We start from the raw sequence: 22,433 nt of genomic DNA on the forward strand, positions 1-22,433 counted from the left end.
GTTAGAAGCAGACAAGGAGGCTATCGAAGTGTACTGCAGTGGTAAGCAATAAGTAAGAGGGGAATGGATTTTGCATTCTGTCAGGGTAAGAAGAACCTTTAACAAATCAGACACTCATTCCTTAGAGGTTTTTTAATGGGCTGAGAATATCTCTTTAACCATCTTGGTGAACAATATGATTGTCATATGATGACCTGTTTTAGATTGTCATGCATTAATCGTTTGTTTGTTCTAAATATTATTCTCTTTGTCAGGAGCGCGAAAGAAGCAATGGTATTCAGTGCTAAAAAGGGAACAGTGGTTGCCAAGTTATCAGCCTTTGATGAAGCAGCATCCGTCCAAGGAGTGGCAGTGACTAGCCAGTATTTTGTAGTTGTCTGCAGGTATATTATTCTTCCATATCTGTAACTGAGTCTTGAGAAGTGAGGTGCAGTAATAAAAAAAAGGCATAGAATGGAAGCTCAGAAATTCCACTGAAGTCCTTTAGCTCAGTGTTTAGAGCACTCACCTCTCAAGTTAGAGGAGCTTGGTTCGATTCCCAGCCAGGGAAAAACTTTAGATAAGTTTCCTTACTCCACACACCTCTGCTTACCTAGCAATAAGTAGGAACCTGGTTGTTAGTCGATTAGCGGATCACTTTTCTGGGAGTAATAATCCCTTCAAATAAATAAATAAAATAATAATGATTTGGTCACTCAATCCATGACTGGGACACTGCTGTGCACAATTGACTGCCGGATTTCAAACAAAATATACAGTCATTTCACTTTACAGTATATTCTGTGAAGTGCTTTGAGATCTCTTGAAGACATGATAAGACGCTATATTAAATGGAAGGATTATTATTATTATTCCTATTCACCATATTACAAATGGGTAATAATTTATCGGGGAACTGTGTTTTGTTTTTACTCTCATAGTCATGATTTAAGTAGAATCTCTAGACTCAAACTGAACAATTTCAGGTTCTTTTGATACACAATACACCTTCCACTAACCAGAAGAGTTACTCAATGGTAAATGCCCAGATCTTGTTTGAAAAATGTGATATCACTGGTTATTATTATATATTATATCAATATATATATATAAGCCAATTGCTTCCCCGGGTAGTAAACACTCAAAAAAAAAACTTTTTTTTTTGGTCACTCAACCCAAGACTATTTGTAGAACACTGCTGTACATGTTTCGCCCACAAAATACACAGTCAATCCATTTTGCAATATATTCTGTGAAGATCTTTGAGACATCTCAATGATGTGATAAGGCACTATATCAAATACAAGGATTATTACTATCATTGAAAATTGTGTTCCAAAGTTGACTTTGATTACTGGTTTAGGTATGAATATCTACTCTTAAGTATGAGTGAAATCTTATGGGATGACTCTCTGTTTGATGATAAGTATACTGACCTGAGTGGAGAGCATGTATTATTCCATGTTTGCACCACACCACTTTCACTAAATTCACCAAGCAGAGGATCCTAGGTCTGTAAGTTTACCAATAGCCAAAGACTACCTGGCTACATATAGTGGATTAATATTTTGCTTTTTTGGAATGCTTTATTCCAGGTACCCCTATCTGAGAGTCCGAGAAATAATTCATATTGAGTTGTTTAGCATACAGGACTTTGCATACATCCGCACAGTGAAAGGTTGCTGCAATGATCACATCTCCATCTTATCTGTAAACCACTTGGGTTCTCATATTGTGGCTCTGTGCTCCTGTGTTAAGACAAACATCACTGAGATCATCTCATGGAACTTAGAAACAGAAGAACATAAGCATCTGGCCAAGTTCTCTTCTATAGCTATTGCAGGCAAGTGAGCTTTCATGGAGATATTCAATTGTCTATATGTGTTGCATACAGTGATTTTACTCTCCAGTACCAATGCTTGCAAAAGCCAACATCACAGATCATCAGCAGCTTATATGAGGTGAGGGAATCATTTATCCAAACCATATAGGAAGAAATGGTTAGAACTGAATACAAATTGATCTTAAGAGGTGGCAGCACATTGGTAAAGAACAATGAAGCTGCAACATCTGGTAAAACATGGAATAACTCACAAACAAATCATGAGGTTAAGGCACCAAGCAGAAGCCAGGCACTCCCGATTAAGGAAGGAAGCACTGGCAGCAGGTTGTACTTGGACACCTTGTGGGTACTTTTGATGATATTGCCTGAGATCTGGAGAGAATCGCCTGTCTACCCTGTTGCTGGAACCAACATAAATAATCGGGTGGGATGGGTGGGAGTTTGCCTGTTTTTTGTTTGCTGGAGGATTTTACATGGGTTTCTTTGAAATGCCACATTTAAACAATAAGTAGACAATCACACAGTGTGTGAGGTTAGCTCCATGAGTTGTTTATGTGTGCATCAGATAGGATCAGTATATATTCATGCAAAAGGACTTGTTTCAAATAGTTTATTTTATTAAATTAAACAAAAATAAGGATCTTCCCATTAGAATGCATCCTGGAGGAGGAGTAAAGCAACTGTGACGATTATACAGCTCTGTTACATTATGGATTGAGATAGTGTGGTACGGATAGCATGTTACATTGTAGCTTGTCAAAAGATTTTTCAATCTAGATTTAAGAGTGTTGTAAGATATTCAGGAAAGTCCATGTTTCCTTCTAGCATTGTGATAAAAGGCAGAAGGAATCACGTTTTATACTGTTTGTCCAATGAATGGACAAGAAGGGTTGGTAGATATTTTTCTGTTATTCTGAAAACTTGAAGACAATGCTGAATGTTTAATATTCAATAGTTAAAAAATGTTTCCTGCAGCAAATGTTGAAACAATTTATAAAGTTTGGTTATTTGGAGCATCCGTACTCTGTGCTTAGTTAGTTTATGCTACCAGGGCTACAACCGGTCTCCCTCTTCCTGGACTAGGAAGAGCCCTGCTTGAAGTTTGTCTGTGTGAACATTGGATGAGGACAGCTTTTGTTTGGCTATAATGCCTTCCTTGAGTATACAATATATTGACACTCACTACCAAGGTCCAACATGAAGAATGGCCTCTTGGGTTAGATTGCCAAAACACTCCTACAAAACTGTACCGCAGTACTAAATGATTACTATTAGATATGATAAATATATATGCAGTTGAATAATTGATATCCCAAAAATTTAGGTGTATGTTTTGACTTGCGGTTCTGCCTGGCTGTCTGCAAAGGAGAGAGCTTCCTGCGAGTGTGGAATCTGGCTTCTAAAATAAATGATCAATCTTTGAATGTCAACGTGACTAAGATGAAGAAAACAAAAGGGATTGAGGAAATTTTTCCTATGAAGAACTATCCCAGGTTAGTGCGGGAAAACCAATCACGGTATTGAATTAATATTAGGAAATTCTTCATTTTGCCATGAATTATCACAGCTTTGAAACTGTTTTCCTCCTCGTTGAAGTTCTGTGCACTGTATTTAACAAAAAAATTGTAGTCAGACATCCAGACATCGCTAGTAAAATAGCTTTATTAGCTCTTAGCAAAGCATTTTTGCAAAGTTTGTGCAGTAGAGGTATTATGGTTTTATGTAGAAAGCGGGAGGAGGCATTGTAATTAAAAGGTTTGTCAAGATCTAATAAACAGGCTTGGTGAGTTGAGTGGTATCCTCCAGTTCCTGTTTCCTATATTTCCTCTAATCTGCCAAAATATACCCCAATCACTCCACACAGTTGGACCGTGCTGAACCACCTATCCTATGTTGATAATGTCCTGAAGAACACCATCCCAGACCCCCACGCAATCACCGAGTGATCCATGCGGCATGTAGTCGAAACAGTTCGAAAGGGGGAGAGGGTAGACCCGATCCGGAGGTACCCTTCGGCGACAGCCAGATACGTCTGGCTAAACACCTTGTCACTGGTCCTGACCAACAACCATCAGGACATGGCCTGGCTGGCGATAAAAGGCCCCCGCCCCCACCCCAGGGCTTGCATGCACAGTTGAGATCTGGCCCAGTCAGCACATTGCCCTCAGGCCGGCTGCAGAGGCCTGGAACCGTGGACCACATCTTCCTGGAGTGTTGTTACGCAAAGGCGGTTTGGAAAAAGATGGGATGGATTCTCTTACGGTTTGTCCCTTGGGTCCCGCTGTTACGGCACTTGGTGCTGTACGGCCTGTTCCCGGGCACTCACTGCGAAACCCTCATCGAGAGTGCCTGGAGGATCATAAACTCGGTAAAGGAGGCACTTTGGCATTCCCGAAACCAGGTGTTCTTCTGGCAGAATAAGGGGACAGTGAGGGCCTGCCTCAGGCTCACACACTCTAGGATCAGGGACTATATACTGAGGGACAAGCTGAAGTTTGGCTCAACCACAGCAAATGCCAAATGGGGCCTGACTCTGGCAGGAGCCGCTCCGAAACAAGCCCGCTGAGGGCACACCCACCAGATACCCCACGAGGGCACCCAAAACTGACTGAAGTAAGTGTACAGAAGGACACTCGAGATGTAACCAAAGAGCATCACAAAAATGTATTGCACAGTAAACATGTGCACGTGGTGCACATCGGGGCACCTTCTGAAAGTGGCAAGTGCGTCTTATTAGTGCGTGTGTGGGCGCGCACATGGGGGTGGTGTACACAGGTTTTAAAGGGAGCATCCCAAAAAACGTGTGCACAACTTATGTGTGGTGAAGGAATATACCGTAAACAACGGAATGTTTTTTTGTATCGGGAAGAAGGGAAAAATTGTAACAGAAGATGTGTTTGTTTTGGATTTCTGTTTATAAATAAATATATATTTTCAAAGAAAAGTCAAAATATACCCCAATCATAGCTTATATACATATGGATGTCAATAAATTAAGATAGAATTCCTTGTTGAAAGAGTTTGTACAATAAGTATTTACCAACTCACTGCTTCTGTTAAAAATGTTTCTATAAAATTTCTGATTGTAATTATTGAGTTTAATTTGAGAAGCCTATTATAACACATTGAATGTTCAACAAGGAGACCAAATGTCCATTGTGACTGATAGTTACAGCCTGGTTTTCCTTAGAGGGTGAGTTGCTGATGGAAAAGGATGTCCTGACATCAACTAAATTTTCAACAGGGAATTTGCTGTGCAGTGTACACCGTGTGTCCTCCTGAAACCTTACCGACCTATCCACTCTCTCCATTCAGCGGGTACTGGCCTGCTCTATGTCCCCCCCCACTGCCCCCCCTGCCTGCTCCACCATTGGAGGTCAGGTCTTTAGCCTTTCTGAACTCACCCTCTGGAACTCCATCCTTGGACCCCTCTACCTTGCCCCTCCCTTGCCTCTTTCAAGGCCTGCCAAAACCTTCCTTTTTGACTGCGCCATCAGTCATCTTATAATAATAATAATCCTTGCATTTGATATAGCGCTTTTCATGTCGGGAGGACGTCCCAAAGCGCTTCACAGAACACTGTAAAGTGAATTGACTGTATATTTGTGGGCGAACGCGGCAGCCATTTGCGCACAGCAATGTCCCACAAACAGTCGTAGATTGAAAATGACCAATTTATTATTGTTTTTGGTTTTGGAGGGATTATTATTAGGCATGTGGAGTAAGGAAACTTGCCCAAGCGAGTGCTCTAACCATTGAGCTACAGGACCCACTTCCTACCACCATCCCCCTTGCCCTCCACCCCTCTTGACTCCTAGCCCACAGCTTAAGTGCAAACCCTTCACTATCCAGCACCTTGGGATGTCCTCCTGATGTGAAAGCCGCTAGATAAATGCAATTTATCTAGCAACTCGTGGCTAGTTGATCTAGGATAATGGGAGGTGAGGATTTTGTTTGCACTTTATTCGAAATTCGAAGCCCCCCTGCAGGGTTCTGTATAAAGAATACGATTAGAAACAATCACACCTAAGATTGTGCCTTTCTCTTCACCACAGCTGCGTGATCAATGGAGCCTTTATTACTAACTTCATTTTTTTTGCTAAAGAATGTTTGGGAAAAATTCTAGAAGCAAATGAAAGGGAAATGTAGGTGTTGTGTTTTTTTATTGTTTAAGATTTTTTTTGCAGCTACGTAGTGTGCAGAGGCTTGAATGCTGAAACCTTTACTGTGTGGAACATAAGAAACTCAAAGTGCGAAGGGCTTCCTGTCCGAGTAGAAAGAGGTCTGTTTGAGAGTACAGACATTGTACTGGTGAAGGATATGAAGCTGTACATCCTTTCAGACAAGGGCACAGTCACTTTCACTGGAACACATCGGCCTATCTTCCAGGTATTTAACCTAAGTATGTCTGTCCTCTTATTTCCTTTCACTGGACAATGGGGTTGAAGAGCCACTGCTGATGAAACCGGTAAAAGTTGCTGATGGAAAAATACATCCTGACATCAACTAAATTTTCAACATGCAATCTGTGGTACACCATTTTGACTTTCGATCTGATGAGATATTGGGTAAGAACTAAAGAAGTGGGGTTAGGAATGACTTTGATGGCTCAGTTGCTAGTTCTCAGTTGTTTGCTGATGGCTCAAATTATGCATCATGTTCAAATCTCTGAGAAAACTCAAAACTCAGTTTACATCAGGTGAAATGTGAGGTGAAATGCCAATAATAATTCCAACTTCATCAACCAGTACTTTTTCAACTAAATGTAGACACAGCAGTTGTATGGATACTATTGCACAGTATATTTGAACTGTAAGAGTTGACATTGATATAAGAACTACAAGAAAACAATTTTAAAGTTAAGACTGAATTCAACGATTAGCCACATCCTGGATTATCCAGAACTTTTCATAGAGTAAATCTAGACCTAAGTAGAATTTCTCCCACTTGTGTCTGACTATTGAATGCAGATTAGCTGTTTAACAATCTGGTTACTTTCTGCTTTCCAGAATGAAGTGTTCACTGTTTACCTTGTGTGTTCTTCAGACCCTGTTGGTGTATGATCTCCTTAAGAAGAAATACTTAAAGAAAATATCTTCCCTGTACATTGTGCCGAGTTTTAAACATGAATATAAGATCCTGGAAGGAGATCTGCTTCTAGGGATATCAGAAAACAGGTGGGGATACCTTTGATGAATACATAATGAATGTAATGCAGTGCAGGCTGAGAGTCATAATGAAAACTGCCAAGATCCATTATCTATGTTGATTCTAGGTCTCCGGCTAATAAAAATGCATTTTTTTTTGGATGTAAGTGTGAAACATTAGATCTTGTACAATATTCAGGCAACAGATTAGATAATAGTAATCCTTGCATTTGACGTAGCGCCTTATCACATCTTCGAGACATATCACAGTGCTTCACAGAATATACTGTAAAGTGAATTGACTGTATATTTTGTGGGCGAAACGTAGCAGCCAATTTCATACAGCAGTGTCCCATAAACAGCCATGGATTGAAGTGACAAATTTTTTTTGAAGGAATTATTATCCTCCGAAAAAGTGATCCATCAATCGACTAACAACTGAGTTCCTACTTACTGCTTGGCAAACAGGGGCGTGTGGAGTAAGGAAATTTGCCCAATATTTCACCCTGCCGGAGATCGAACCTAGATCTCTCGCTTGCGAGGCAAATGTTCTAACTGCTGAGATGGCATGTTCCATCCGATTCGTATCTTTAGAGCACTGTTTGACATGACAGATTGTTTCCACCTACAATGTCTTACAAGGTTTCATATTTTTTCCATCTGTTTGTATCAGACAATACATTTTACATCACTCTGCAAGAAATATTTGGAATAGGTATTGCAAGTATACTATGTTTAGGCTTTTTATTAAAAGAAGGCCAGAGTTAGCAACAAAAACAGTTCTCATTGATCCTGTTCATTGTATGCTATTACTATATTTCCAATATTACACACAAATAAACTATGCAGCTCTGTGCTGTGTATCTCACATGTCTGTTAGAGTCTAAGCTATACAACAACAACTTCCATTTTTTATAGCGCACTTCACGTGGGGTAGTGCCTCTCAGCGCTTGACAACAATACTTAAAAGGGTATTGAATAAATACTTGAAAATATATAATAAAGCGTATAGGAAAATAACGAGAGAATGGATTAAAGTAGCTAGCTACAGTGAGGGAACCAAGTTGAACATAGACCCTTTTGTTTTGTTATAGTAGAAGGAGCTTTATACTGCTTTAGGAGGTAGAAGAAATCCTTCTTCCATTCCCTAGCACTGATAGCCCTGATCTTCTTAATAAGCAATTGACTCTAATGTGTATATTTGTATAACAATGCTTGTGATTTGTTTGTCAAAAGAGATCACTTCATTATCTGGAACCTGAAGACTGGAATTATGGAGAATCGGATTCGTCCTGTGTACAAAGACGATATGTCCTTATCGAATAGTCTTCCTTCTCATGTGACTTCAATGGACAATCTGTACAAGGAACTCCTGTGCAAAAGAAAATCAAGAGATATAGAAGGATCAGGAGGTAAAGATGTTTCATGGAGATACACAGGCTGGAAATCTGCAGTGAAGGTCGTCAGAAAATGTTGGAACTAAATAGCATGTCAAGAAAGATAGATTATTATGACTGCAAAGATGCTTAGTATTGTATAGTGAGAATAGGCTATCCATATTGTAATAGCTATGGTATAACCTGCTACTTGATGCTGTAGACAGATATGCCATAAATGAGATTCCTAACAACCTGCTAGATATAGTGAAATATTCCCACAGATAATATTGATCATTTACGTCATGGTTGTTTGTGTGACATTGCTATGTGCAGATTGGCTGTCATATTTGCCTACAAATAAACAGTCACTAACCACACACACTTTTTTTGTGAAATGGTTTGAGAGGTCTCAATAATGTGGTACAGAAGCTATATGAAATGAAAGGATTACACACTAATACTAATTGTCATTATTATTAATATTATTATGTCTGTGCTCTACATTTCTACCAAGCTTTATGATACTCCCCTGCACCCCCTTTCTTCTTTCCCCTCTCCCAGCTTGGACTCCCAGTCAGCTGTGTGAAGCCCTTTGAAACATGCTCCCGACATGAAAGAAGCTACATAATGTAAATTATTGTTGTTGTATCATCCTAGGAGATAATCAGTAAAAAGAATTCCACAGTACACCAATTTTATTTAGACAGTTTCAAGATCTTATTAATTTGTACTTGGCTTTTGCTGTTGACTTTACTTTTTTTTAAACCAATCACACTTTATTCACGTCTTTGTAATATTCAGGAAAGAAAATAACTACTAAAGATGGAATTCAACAAGAATCAGTGATTAACATTCGAAAGGCTTAATAAGTGATTCATTTCCATCTTCTACTTCTATTTAGTTTGCAATGAGGTGAGGAGGAGGCTGAGAAATCCTCTGGCTTTAGCAGAAGAGTAGTGTCAGTGCCAATGCTTGCCCAGCTTGCCTGGTGTTCCCTTCCTTTTGGTGTGACATGATTATAAAAGTGGGGTGAAGAGTTACTCAGTACACCTGGGACTGCTAATGTTGAATACCAGGGTAGCCTGAGCCCAAAACAACAGACCTGAAGGGTAGCTGTGGAGTGAGTATTGTGCTGCTCACAGGTCAGGGTAGCTTGACTTGATTTTCCTATATATAAAAATAATAACACAATTCTGTCTGTGCATCTGTGTAATTTCAGTGTATCTCACGCCCTGGGAAAAGCGTAATGAGACAAAGACAGCTCGGAAGAGGAGGCACGAGAAGGACGTGAGGCAAGAAATAGAAAGATTGCAGCAGTTTGCTGATGAGAAAACAAACAGTATTGATCAGTACCTGCTAAGTGGGAATGAGAAGGTGAGAAACATATTACAGTAAACTCCCAGCTTCCGTTTCACCCCAGAAATGTTATGGTATGATTTTGAAAAAAGTCCAAGTAACATTATTTATATACACTAAAACCCTGGCTAACTGGACTACTGGACTAATGGAAGGAGGGATCCAGAGCTGGACATGATAAGGTGTTGTACCAAATGTAAAGATTATTATTAATTCTGATTTTTGTTGGTTAAATTAAGACGATATTGCACTAACCTGCACTCCAACTCATATGCCAGCAGTCCACTTTTGGAGTTTGTGGTCACATGCCACTGGACTAAAGGTAGATATTGCAAGATCAGAAATTCAGAGATTGAACAAAATCTAAATTTATATATTATAAAGGAATCATGCTTCAATATATCGCAGTATAATGAAAAGTATTTGACCCATTTAAGTGGTTCAGTCCTTTTTTAAACAGGGTCATGCTAAAAGTAGGTATTATATGGTGCTAAAAGGTCTAGAGTTAGCAGAGGAGGAAAGAAGAAAGCAGTATTTTACAACAACAACTTACACTTATATAGCACCCTCCATGCAGAGTAGGGTCTCAGAGCACTTAACTGTGAAGAATACCACATTCTGATTTCAACTGGAATCTTTCTTTCAGATAATTGTCTGTTCCTATTTTGCACATCACCTCACAGTCTTCAGCTTGGACACCAAGTCTCACACTCACACCCTCGAGGACAGGAGGTCAATGCTTTTCTTGCACAGTGCTGCACTGACACACAGTGGCAGCTACCTGGTGCTTTCAAATTACAATGAAGTTCAGAAAGTGAGTTATGTCACTCTATGGAACCTGCACACTGGTAAGGTAATATCAATGTATATACTGTAATACAACATTCGGCAGCGTTCTACAGAGTTTTGATATTGTAAATAGAAAATATTTTTGGCTGGTGAGGCACGTAAGGGCTGAAAAATTGCTCCTCGGGTAAGCTTTAAAGTTACTGTCTATTTACCACTTTCCTCCACTCAACCTAAAAATGCAGAACAATTGTAGACTCCCCTCACTATTCCAGCTGAGATCAACTAACTATCACAGTACAGGACAGAATCCAGGTTACCTCCCTAGTCTGTATGATTTAGTAACACACTGAATGATGGATGTTAAACTATTGATTCACTTTCCATCAATAACATGCTATTTATTTCATAAAATAACATGCTATTTTATGATTAAGTAACTTTCTCTCTCTCTCTACTCTCTTTCCATTATATTGTGTGTGTGACTGTCTCTTTATACACAAAACGTATAAAGAGATAAATTAATCCCTTTAAAAAAGATTAATATGGTCACTCAATCCACGACTGTTTGTGGGACACTGCTGTGCGCAATTGGCTGCCGCATTTCGCCCACAAAATATACAGTCAATTAACTTTACAGTATATTCTGTGAAGCGCTTTGAGACGTCTCGAAGATGTGATAAGGCGCTATGTCAAATGCAAGGAATATTATTATTATTAAGTAAATACCTGTGCATATAAATTGTGGTACTGTACACACATTTACCATTCATCTTTGGAAATTAAAAGCGATATTTTTATTGACATTCTGTGTTCAGGTCACCAAGAGGTTAAGAAATGAACCCGACGTGTGTTGCAGTGCGATCATGGATGGGGCTGATCGAATTGTGTACGGTGTCATGGAAGCAAACAGGTAATTGTGGCAACGTTTTGACAGTCCTATTGTTTCCATTATGCTTTGACAGTTCTATTGTTTCACTGCCCCAGAAAGATTCAGAGACATGACAAAAGACAGCAGCTTTAATTACACTGATCCCAACAGATAGGCTTTCCTCCAACCCACAGCCATGCCTCACCACAAACAGATAGGAAAGATACACTGTAGTGAAGCCTAGAGACGTTCTATAATAGAAAGAGGTTATGCCATATTGAAATGAGCTTCCTGCTCTCTTTAAAATCCCTCACGACCATTTGCAGACGTGAAAGGTGCTATATTAAATTAAAGGATTCTTTTATCTTTTATTTTGTGTATCCTTTTTCTCTCCTGACCACCATATGTGTTCGAGCCTTCATTACATTCCTGACTGCTGGGATTCCCTGCCTCTATTTCTCCACATTGCCACCTCTCTCTATCTTTCTTTAAATCACACCTTAAAACCTATCTCTTTGACCATGCCTATGGTTGTTTCCCCCTCCTCACTTGTTTGGCGTCCAGCCCTCCCACTGTGAATTGCTCCAAGATGTCATCCTTCATAAAGAGCGCTATATTAATGCAAGTAGTTATTGTTTATTTAACAGCCTTCTGAGGCTTGGATTGAGGCACATTGTTAGGGTAGATTAGATTTACCCTGCATCTACCTGTTCTGTATCCTAAATTTATTGGAAATTCTGAAAACATTGTTAATAAGTTTCAAGATTTTATTTTTTTCAAAAAAAATCCTTTTTTNACTGTTCTAGAGTGCGAGTCAAAGATAAGGTACCAGAAAAGCAGCTCTAGTCAAGCGACCAGCCATCTTACACTTAGCTGAACTGTTTTAATTTTGCCCAGTTTTATCTTCATTGTTCTTTCTCTATCCTGAAAGCATCAAATTTTGCTGAGATATGGATTCTGACAGCTCTGGTGTTTTCTTAAACTAGCTATTCTCTATGGTAGACAGTATATGTCAACAGACTATTCAATGCCTACCCCTCATAGACTCCTTCATCATCTCCAGGCTCGATTATTCCAATGGCCTGCACACAGGTCTCCACTGCTCTTCTCTACACAAGCTGCATCCCATCCAGAACTCTGCAGCCTGTGTCCCATCCCTCGTGAGGCTCCGCAAACCCATCAGCCCTTATTCTCACTCGGCTCCACTGGCTTCCCATCCCTCAGCAGATCATATTCAACATTCTCGATTTCAAATGCTTCCATGGTCTATGCGATCTCCTGCCCGGACATTCCCTCGTCCATCAATGATGGGCAAACTTGCAACCATTTTGACCTGCTCTCTGGAACACCACGCCAGAGTTCCTCCACCTTGTCACCTCCCTACCCACCTTCAAATTCTACCTTAAGGCCTATCCCATTGACTGCATTTTTAGCCACACTCCGCTTTCCTCAGCTCTTTTCTCCACACCCCTCCCTCCCAAGACTTGGGCTTCCAGTGAGTTGTGTGAAGTGCTTTGAAACAGCCTCCCAACGTGAAAGACCCTAAATAAATATAAATGCTGTTGTTGTATCATTTTAAAAAATGATCAGTAAAAATGTACAGGACACCAATTTTATTTCAACTGTTTCCAGATCTTATTTGTGCTTACCTTTTGTTGTTGACTTTAATTTTTGTTTTTAACCAATCAACTTTATTACTATTTATAAAATGAAATAAATATTAAAGATGTAATTCAACAAGAATCAGTGATTGACATTCAAAAGGCTTATTAAGTTATAATAATATTAATAATCCTTGCATTTAATATAGCACCTATCACGTTTATGAAGATGTCTCAAGGTGAAAATTAAGCCGTAAACGGGATGAATCAAATAAGTATTCAAAAAGTTAAAAAAAACTAATTGACTTGGATTTAGTCAGTAATGACTGCCTAAATAAAATAATAGAAACAAATTCATACAGTAAATTATAAATGAAATTCCAGTAGAGTATCTCTTGTTTGGGAGTGAATTGTCCTGTGGTGCCACCTATTGGTATTAGAATAATAATAATCCTTGCGTTGGCAATAGGACCTAATGAAGTCGTTGAGAAGTCCCAAAGTGCTTCACCGAAGATATTGTAAAGTGGATTGTGTATTTTGTGGGGGAAACACAGCAGCCAATTGCACACAGCATTGTCCCATAAAAAGTTGTGGGAGTTATAAAATATTGTGGTGTGTGTTAAAATCACAGCTCTCAATTTTTTTACAGCCGTAACAATCAGGTAGTTTGTTTCCAGATTTGTGTTTGCTTGCTATCGTGGTGATCTGTTGCTTTGAGCAAATGACAGCCTTTCAGTAGATGAGTTTTGTTTGCTTTGCTTTAAGACTGAAAGTATGGGATCCATTCAGAAAAGGCCACAAGACTATTTCAGGATATGAAAAGTTTAACCTAAATATGAATAGTAGAGTGCATCTGACAGATAATGGAACAAAGGCTGTGATTCTGGCAGGTATGTGAATTTAATTTTAATATAACATTTTACACAACTGTACATAATATTGTGGGAAAATATCAGGGTGTGAAAATATTTTGCAGGGTGTGCACTTATTCACCAGAAGTGCTACAATTGGCTTGAACACTCAGGATATCGAAGAAAAAAATAAGTGAAATTGTATTTTCCTTAACATATGAAAGTATTTTAATATTTATTATTTCCTTCTCTCGTTTTCTTCTCAGACGATGTGAGTCTATGGGATCTCGAAAAAGGCACAGTCCAGTCCATTTTTACTCCCGATAGTGTGATCCGGTGCATGTCCTTGGCCTTCGAAGATAATAATATTCTTCTTGGCATGAGCGACAACCCTGCCCTCATTGTACTTAAGCTGATGTCGAAGGACACAGTGAAACTGAGTTCAAAAGAGAACTTGTTTGGAGAAGCCAGCAGTAGTGAGGATGAGGACAATTCTAATTTTAGGTCAGGGTAATTTCTAAATAGCCACATTTTTAGTCTTCTTACATTGACTGATTGCTCCACTAAAATAGAGCAAGTCATAAAATAGTCACAAAAATTGGATATTTATTGAAAATATAGTTTAAAACTGTTGCTAGAATTTAATAGGATTGAAAAATTGTTGTATTGTTCCTTATTATTAAAAACCTTTAGTATTGCACAACTACATTTTTTGTGTTCAGCTCAATCTATTTCCCTTTTGTTTAGAACTGCAATTTAGCAATATTCTGCACTTCATACTAGACTGTTCTTAAACATGGTACCATTATCATGTTTGCATGTGTCATTAGATACCCAGCTGACCAGATAAAAATTACTTATTACCCATTTCACTGAAGTCAGCTTGGAGACTTGCTGCTCCAATGTCTTTTAGCTGAACAGGGAGTGTCCCAAAAGCAGCACAAGGTCTCTCCTGATTTTCTTTCCAGTTTGGGAAGGCAGCTGCTTGAGCATCAGTTTCCCAGCAACAGAACTTAATGAAATGGAAGATTGACCTTGGATCCAAGGCCTGTAAGGATGCAGTTCTAGTTATCTTGAACTGAACTCTTGATGGATTTTTTTGTACAAGATTTAGTTCCAGATGAGGGAGTTTAGAACAGCACCCCACCAGAGAACAAGCTGGAAATTTACACCACAGCTATAATTCAAACATTGTTTTGATTACATCACAAGTGAAGGTCATTCAGTCAGATGTCATCCTTTATAACAATATAAAAGTTATATTGAATACGTGAAAAGCGCTATATCAAATGCAATTATTATATTATTATATAGTGGTTGCACATTATTAGTCCTATCAAAATCGTGAACGGATAGTTAGTAATAGTGACAAAACAGGAAGGATTGTTTTAGGTTCTGATACATAAAAACTACAAACTAAAAAACATTTGTGGAGTCCTGTAGCTCAGTGGTTAGAGCACTCTCCTCGCAAGCAAACAGACCTGGGTTTGATTCCCAGCAGAGCGAAACCTTGGGTAAGTTTCCTTACTCCACACACCTAATAATAATTCCTCAAAAAAAACAATAATTTGGTCACTCAATCCACGACTGTTTGTGGGACGCTGCTGTGCGCAATTGGCTGCTGCGTTTCGCCCACAAATATACTGACTTCAATTTACAGTATATTCTGTGAAGCACTTTGAGACGTCCAGAAGATGTGAAAAGTGCTATATCAAATGCAAGTTTTTTTTAATTATTATTATTTCATTCACGCATCCACTGATCAAAATTGTTTTAGATCCATACCAAAACAACAATTGTTATTAGATATTGAATTATTGAGCAAACAGCTTTGTTGAAGGCAGCTTTTTAACCTTTGCAGAAACACCATTTCATAATAAAGATGCAATTTCCTGTCTGACTGTTTTATTCAAGTATTACAAAATTAGGCAACAACTAAAGTGTAAAAATATTACAAATACTGTGGTTCTATTGAAAGCACTATTATCAGACTGAGTAAGGTTATCCTTAATTACGGAATGTACCACAGCATAAAGCAGCAATGACCCATATACAACAAGCACAGAATTATTTGCAATAACTTATTGTGTCCCCCAGCCAAAGCATGATGCTGGTGACACAGAGCGTTACCATCTTTCTACATAATGTATTGTAGTTTAAAAGTTTAGGTTGATACTGTATCACTAATGCAAATCTGATTTGGGTAAACTATTTGAAATATATATATCTGTTTCTTATTTTCAATAAACACACCAGCACACATACTGCATTTTAATGCATCAATTACTTTATATTAATATTTTGCTGAATTATTGCTAAAACTATAGACAAAATATTATTGCATAGCTTTATATACGTTACAGCCCAACACTGAATTTTAAAAATTATACATGGTATTTGATTTTATTTAAAAAAAGTAATCATCTTGATCTTCTATCCTTTTTGGATTTTTCTAGGCATTTGTCCATGGTCTTTTCATTATCACCTCTACACTTTGGACAATACCAGTTTCCTTTTGGTTTATATGTTAGTCCAACACAAGAAAAATGATACCATTCAATCGGACACTCTTCATTGTCGCAGCCAATCATTTCACCATAAGACACTTGGTTACAGAGGCAGTAAGTGGGTTCATCGGGATCTATCAGAAAGTCAACAGGGGAGATTTCTCTCTCTTGTCTACCTTTGGAACGTTTCTTCTTTTTGGCAGATTTGGATTTCTTCTCTTTTGGTTGGTCCTCTCCCTCTTCAGTATCATTATTGATTTGGCACATGTCACGGTTATCTCCATTTCTCAGTCTACGTGACCGCTTGGAAGACCTTTCTGATTGGGGCAGCTCTGCTTTGAGCTTCTCTGGTTCAAGTAGGTCCTCAAAATATTCAGAATGACTTTCCATCTGCTTCGCACGATTTTCCACCTGATCCATCATTTGTGTAACTATCTGAATTTTCTCATCGCCTAGCTCTTGGTTATTGATCAATGCGCGTTGTAGATTATTCAACAATTGTTTTCTTTGACTTGTATCTGTTTCCTTCTTATATTTTTCATAAGCATTATCAACCTCTTTCATGATTTCTGAAACAGAGAGAAAGACAAGATATATTAACATACAATGGACACAGCAAGAATTATACTGAATGTTCAATATTCTAGTCTTTAAAATTAAATTATCCTGCATCTATAAAAAAATAAAAAATTCTATCTGTCAAGCTCTTAAAAAGTAACTACAGACTTATAAAATAAGCTTCCAACCACGTCCTAAATAAATAATTTAATAGGTTTTGAAATCAACTTCAGCATTTTCATCCATAGCAAAATATTAAACAGGGAGTTGCAAATAAAATGTAAAATTACCAGAGAGGATTCAAGGATATATTACACATTAGTCCTGGCTAACCAACTAATGAGGGTGGGGGGGGAAGAATTTGATCGGTATTGCAATTTTTGGCACTGTTTTAATGTGCGAATAAACTATCTTCTGCTCACATAGTCACTCACCAAAGCAGGTTTACACATGGCTACCGTGAAGGCCGGCAACGACAGTGAGGTGGGGAACAAACATCACGTGAGTTGCTCAGCATAGCTTTGGCGCACACCAGGACAGTTGGGGGTCGGGGTCGGGGTCTACCCGCAGGCCCGTGGAAATTTGGGCCTCCAGAAATATTTTTAATCTTTTGGTTTCCAGTCTGGCGAGGTTCGAATTCAGGATACCCATCATCGTGCTTAAAGAGTATCCAAACCAAACTGAGAAGTCCATGCATCCCACCTGCACATGGAGATCCCAGAGATAGTTTGCTGGAGGGAAGCATCCGGCTGCTTACCCAAGTCCAGGAAGTATTAAGCTCAGGTCGGTTGCCAAGAGCCCAGGCTTGGGGACCCCAGTGTGTGTGTTGGGGTAACTGCTGGGGTCTAACCAGCTAAAACCATATAGATTTCCATTGATACTGCTGTCCGGCAAGCTCTCCCGCGGCTTGTCCAGCAAGGACCACTCTCACGGCTTGGGCTTTGGCCGGCGGGAGGACTCCCTGCCCCCGGCGACCGGTCTGCCTTTGGGGTCCCGCCAACGAGGCAGCAGCGCCCCGGAAAACTGCGGACCCCACTGGCTCAGCACATGGACTGGAGACCACCACAGAGGGTCGGCTCCGTTCCCACATTCCGCTGCCAATCCCAATCCCAATCCCAGTCCCAACTCCAGGACAACAACAACAAATTACATTTGTACAGCACCTGCTTACCCAGAGTCTCCCAGCCCAACCCCTCCCCTCAGGGCTGAGCCCCCCACCCCCAGGGGGCCGAGCTCCTCTCTCCCCCCCGGGGCTGAGCTCCTCTCTCCCCCCCGGGGCTGAGCTCCTCTCTCTCCCCCCCCCCCCGGGGCCGAGCTCCTCTCTCCCCTCGGGGGCTGAGCTCCTCTCTCCCCCCCCCGGGGCCGAGCTCCTCTCCCCCCGGGGCCGAGCTCCTCTCCCCCCGGGGCTGAGCTCCTCTCCCCCCGGGGCTGAGCTCCTCTCCCCTCTCGGGGGCTGAGCCCCCCCCCCGGGCCTTACCTTGGTAGCGGGTGTCTATCTCCCGGAGGCGGGACACTCCGCGCTGCAGCTCGAGGGGCAGCGCCTCCACACTCTCCAGATAGTGAGACACGTACCGGGCCGTGCGGGGCTTCTCGGCCGCCGGGCAGTGAGGCAGCATAGTGCGGAGACCTGCCGCCGGGCCGCGCCGGGCCGGGCCGGGCCGGGCAAGGGGCAGGCAGAGCAGCAACCTCCCGGGGCGGGCTAGGCCGGGCTCCCGGGGCGGGCTGGGCCGGGCTCCCGGGTCGGGCTGGGTCGGGCTGGGCCGGGGAGCTGCGCTGCGCTGCACTGGGGGAGGTCGGGGCCTGAACCGCGGTCACTTCAAACTGACTGGCCCGCGCCTGTCACCACGTGATACAGTGCGGGGGGGGGGGGGGGAGAGGGGGGGAATGGTCACTGCCATCAAATAATTAAACAAAAATATACATATATTTTAAAAAAGTCGACGGGACCAACCGACCTCTCCGCTCGCACAGGTTCTCTCCGTTTTTCACCCCTTTTTAAAAAAAAAAGGTTCATTTTTTTTTCCTTCTTCTCTTCAGCCCAGAGCGGTGGGTTGCCATGGTGACCGGCCGCAGCCGCAGCCGCAGCGGCGGTTGGGGCCTAGTACTTTTTTTTCAAACAAAAAAGGCAGCGCCCTGAGAATGAGCCCCGTGCTGTTGGTGCGCTCCCCCCCTCACCGAGGAGGGAGCCACACTACCTGCGTAACTACCGGCTGTGACGGAGGCCCCCAAGTCGGCGCTCACACGCTCGGCCAACTCCCGGCGTCTTGGCGGTGATCGTGAGCTGCGGTGACGGGGGCTGTACCGCCGATGAGGCGGGAGCACTCGCTGCTCTGGGGTCCGGGGACTTTCCCCTAGGCGGGCAGTGATGGCGAGGAACCGAGTCCTCAGTCTGTAGCCTAGTGAACAGGTCTTCAGAGCGCTTCGTTATACAAGGTCGGCATCGCCCGCCTTAAATACCCCCAAAGAGAGGACCACTTCACGCTTGCGGTGCGCTGGGCTTAACTAACGTCGTCTTGTTTTTTTTTAAAAAAAGAGAGGCTTTTTACAACACAAAGCGCACCGGACTCCCTCTTCGGGATGTTTGAAAGGCTTTTTTTTTCCCCCCAAAAAAAATACTTGTGGAGGTTTCGCGCATAAATTATGCTAATTGAGATGCCCTTAAATGGACAGATTCCAGTCGGTCCCTCTGAAACGGTCACAACTCGGGACAAAACTCGTACTGTTTGGCTTTGGGGTTTTTTTTTGGGGGGAGGAGGGGGTTTTGGGGGCGAAAGTAGTGCTCTCTGCAGATTTGTGTCCGGCACCGCTTTCTTCAGCCTTATGGACACGCGGCAAAACCTCGGCTGATCGTGTCGTCAAAACGTCTCAAAATTCCTCACGGGATTTCACTGTGAAGTGTCGGAGGAAGTCTTCTCAAATAGTCCCACGGGATCTTTGACATCCACATGACATCCACATGAGCGGGCGGGCGGGCGGATTTAATCAGATTTAACGTCTAATCTGAAGAATGGCACTTCTTACAAGTGCAGAGCATCTCCTTGAGTTCAAAGTCCCGTTGTGCACCTTTTACTGACGCCCCCCCCCCCCCCCCCCCCCCACTTACTTGAGACGAAAATATCACGAGGCTGAGAACGGACACAATAAAGATGAGAATTGATGAGATGAAGCTGTATTCCCTTTGGATCACCGTGCAAACACACACATCATATTCAAATGTCTCACGAGTTGAGTTGGCCTGCAATAAAACATTCATTTTAGCGCTCTGGGACGTCTTTAAGCGTCCTGTGAGGTCTTTAAGCGCTCTACCCTGCGTAAGGGACGCTATATAAATGCAAATTATTGTTGTTGAAGGGTGCTATACAAGTGTGATTTGTTGTTCTTTATACATTTTATTTGTAAAGCATTTTAGCTTTGAGGCTTTTATTTTATATGAAAGGTGCTATGTAAATGCAAGCTGTTGTTATCGCGATTAGTTACTACAGATAAATTTTGTACTATGCCACGATGGAAATGAGTAGAAAAATACAGTTTAGTATTTTTCTATAATAACGCTGAGCAAATAGATGCAGACAACCACGTTGTCTTCAAATATGAATTTGTGATTTGGCTACCATGTCTTGAATTTTTTTGTTAGCTGGGTATATGATTGGAGAAATCCAATCACTTTGCTCGGTAGTATCTGAATCAAACAGATAGTTCCTTTCAAATGTGTAATATTCCTGTGTTGGGAATGGAATATATACTCTCTCCTAGAGGTCTCCTAGAGTCTTGAGGGACTCACTCTGCTTACTTAATTCTAGAGACTATTAGGCAGAAGTTGGCAAGAGCCAAGATTTGGGAACCTGAAAGTGTATCTGAGGTACTGCTGGAGTTTAACCTACATGAGAATAAAAATAACCATCTAAAGTACTAATTGTACATATTTTTCCAAAAGTGTACAATTTTTGGATGGAACAGACTTTGATCGATTGCATTTCTAACTTAAAGAACCCCCACAGCAATCAAAGTTTCATTTCCACATTGATTTGGAAAACATATAATCACCTATAGTCTCTCTCCCAATTGTACCCTCTGCCCTCTTCCTTCACTATCCAATTCCTAATTCCTCTCGCTCTGCCACTCCACCCTATCGTACCCCTCTTCTCCCACCCACCAAAACAGTTTAATCAACTAAAACAGCAGTCTCATTGCGAGCATTGACTGACAAGATTTCCACTACCTGTCCATTAGTGTAGGGATATTCCTAAAATAAATCAGACTTAGCATTTCTGAAGAGCATCCAGTACCTGATGAAAACTACATACAGTGAGAGGATGAGTTTACCTGGAAGTGATGCCCACCTACACCTATAGTTGAAATGCTTTGTGCTCGGACATGAGGAGTGGCTGGTCATTGCCAGAAATTGCATCCCAACAAAAGTTACCATCTTCAGGGGAGGGGTGAAATTGCCGCCAAAAATTAAGGTACAAAATACATTTTCCGAAAAGTGTACAATTCTTGGCTTAAACAGACTTAGTTAATTTGCACGTCTACAAAAGAACCCCAACTGCAATCAGTTCCATTTCAACATTGTTTGGGATTCACTGAGTTCATTTTGAGCTTTTTAAAAATAAATATTTTGAAAGTCATGCGTTCCAAGTTGCTGATTTGTAGGTTAGCACTGATATTGAAATGCAGTGAAGGGATTTGAAGATTACTTTCATACACAAGAGAGCTCTTTCAACATTTGTACAAATCCTTCTCTTTTGAGCTCCATGATTTTAATCTCAGGCCAACCATTGATAATCTTTACATTTGATGAAAAGCTCTTTACAGAGAATTACTGAAAAGTGACTACACTTCTAGGCAAATAATGCATGCAGAAATGCTCCAGAAACAACCATGAAATAGGTGTTGTTGACCCTGGGACAGAACCCGAGAGCTCAAACGCTTGACGTAGGTCTTGAATCCACAACCTTCTATAAAATAATAATAATCTTTGCATGATACAGTAGTCCTGTAGCGTATTGTTTAGACAGTTGCAAGTGAGAGGACCTGGGTTTGATTCCTAGGCAGGGAAAACATTTTGATTCCCTAACGTTTCACCTCGGCCGGTAATTGAACCCGTGTCTTTCGCTTGCGAGGCGAGTGTTCGAATTTTTAGCTCATTGTAGGATGACACTCCCATACAATGCTGGGGGAATGCTGAATTGTCAAGTGGTGCCGTCCATCAGATGAGACATTAAGCCAAGTCTTATCTGCCTGTTCATGTGGCTCTTAAAAGAACCCTCTACTGGAAAAAAGAAGGCAGTTTCTCCCTGTGTCCATGCCAACAATTGTCCAGATAAAATTGGTCATTCTCTTCATGGTTGTTTGTGGGACACTGCTATGCACAATCTTGCTCAGCAGTGTTGTATTGTGTTTGCCTACAAAATACATGGTCACTACAATGTACAGTAAATCATGTGAAGCACTTTGAGACACTTTGATTATGTGATAAGGTATATCAAATGCAAAAATTAATTTGAAGTTAAGATTATAACAGCTAAAAGGGAATTGAATAAGTACTTAAAGAG

The 22,433-nt window shown here is 41.0% G+C and overlaps 2 protein-coding genes across 4 annotated transcripts; one reads left to right on the forward strand and one right to left on the reverse strand.

The window, feature by feature from the left end:
• Positions 1-270: 270 nt before the first annotated feature.
• Positions 271-14,327, forward strand: LOC103187409. The gene is made up of 11 exons (XM_007906897.2): positions 271-383; positions 1,575-1,822; positions 3,147-3,315; positions 6,010-6,211; positions 6,869-6,999; positions 8,206-8,381; positions 9,568-9,722; positions 10,351-10,557; positions 11,309-11,403; positions 13,728-13,852; positions 14,080-14,327. Exons 1-11 carry the CDS (start codon positions 271-273, stop codon positions 14,325-14,327), a joined length of 1,869 nt encoding a protein of 622 aa, XP_007905088.2.
• Positions 14,328-15,701: 1,374 nt separating this feature from the next.
• Positions 15,702-19,131, reverse strand: ing2 (inhibitor of growth family, member 2). 3 transcript variants are annotated; one of them, XM_007906852.2, is made up of 2 exons: positions 18,834-19,131; positions 15,702-16,889 (listed from the first exon to the last, which is right to left on the reverse strand). In XM_007906852.2, the coding sequence occupies exon 2, from the start codon at positions 16,882-16,884 to the stop codon at positions 16,234-16,236; it is 651 nt and encodes a 216-aa protein (XP_007905043.1). In that variant the 5' UTR covers positions 16,885-16,889; positions 18,834-19,131; the 3' UTR covers positions 15,702-16,233. The 3 variants fall into 3 exon arrangements, with proteins under 3 accessions (XP_007905043.1, XP_042192903.1, XP_007905046.1); XM_042336969.1 differs by lacking the exon at positions 18,834-19,131 and adding an exon at positions 18,356-18,512; XM_007906855.2 differs by lacking the exon at positions 18,834-19,131 and adding an exon at positions 18,050-18,065.
• Between the last annotated feature and the right edge of the window lie 3,302 nt (positions 19,132-22,433).

The sequence above is a fragment of the Callorhinchus milii genome, unplaced genomic scaffold, assembly GCF_018977255.1.
Source record: "Callorhinchus milii isolate IMCB2004 unplaced genomic scaffold, IMCB_Cmil_1.0 Scaffold1, whole genome shotgun sequence".
In the NCBI taxonomy this organism is placed as follows: domain Eukaryota; kingdom Metazoa; phylum Chordata; class Chondrichthyes; order Chimaeriformes; family Callorhinchidae; genus Callorhinchus; species Callorhinchus milii.

What these genes read in the sequence shown, in the direction of transcription:
- LOC103187409 (XM_007906897.2), top strand. Translation starts at nt 271, where the DNA reads ATGGTATTCAGTGCTAAAAAGGGAACAGTGGTTGCCAAGTTATCAGCC. An exon ending in AGATATAGAAGGATCAGGAG is followed by an intron (nt 8,382 to 9,567) that starts GTAAAGATGTTT and finishes GTGTAATTTCAG; the next exon opens with TGTATCTCACGCCCTGGGAA. An exon ending in AAAGGCTGTGATTCTGGCAG is followed by an intron (nt 13,853 to 14,079) that starts GTATGTGAATTT and finishes TTTTCTTCTCAG; the next exon opens with ACGATGTGAGTCTATGGGAT.
- ing2 (XM_042336969.1), bottom strand. Translation starts at nt 18,494, where the DNA reads ATGCTGCCTCACTGCCCGGCGGCCGAGAAGCCCCGCACGGCCCGGTAC. An exon ending in GATAGACACCCGCTACCAAG is followed by an intron (nt 16,890 to 18,355) that starts GTAAGGCCCGGG and finishes TCTCTGTTTCAG; the next exon opens with AAATCATGAAAGAGGTTGAT.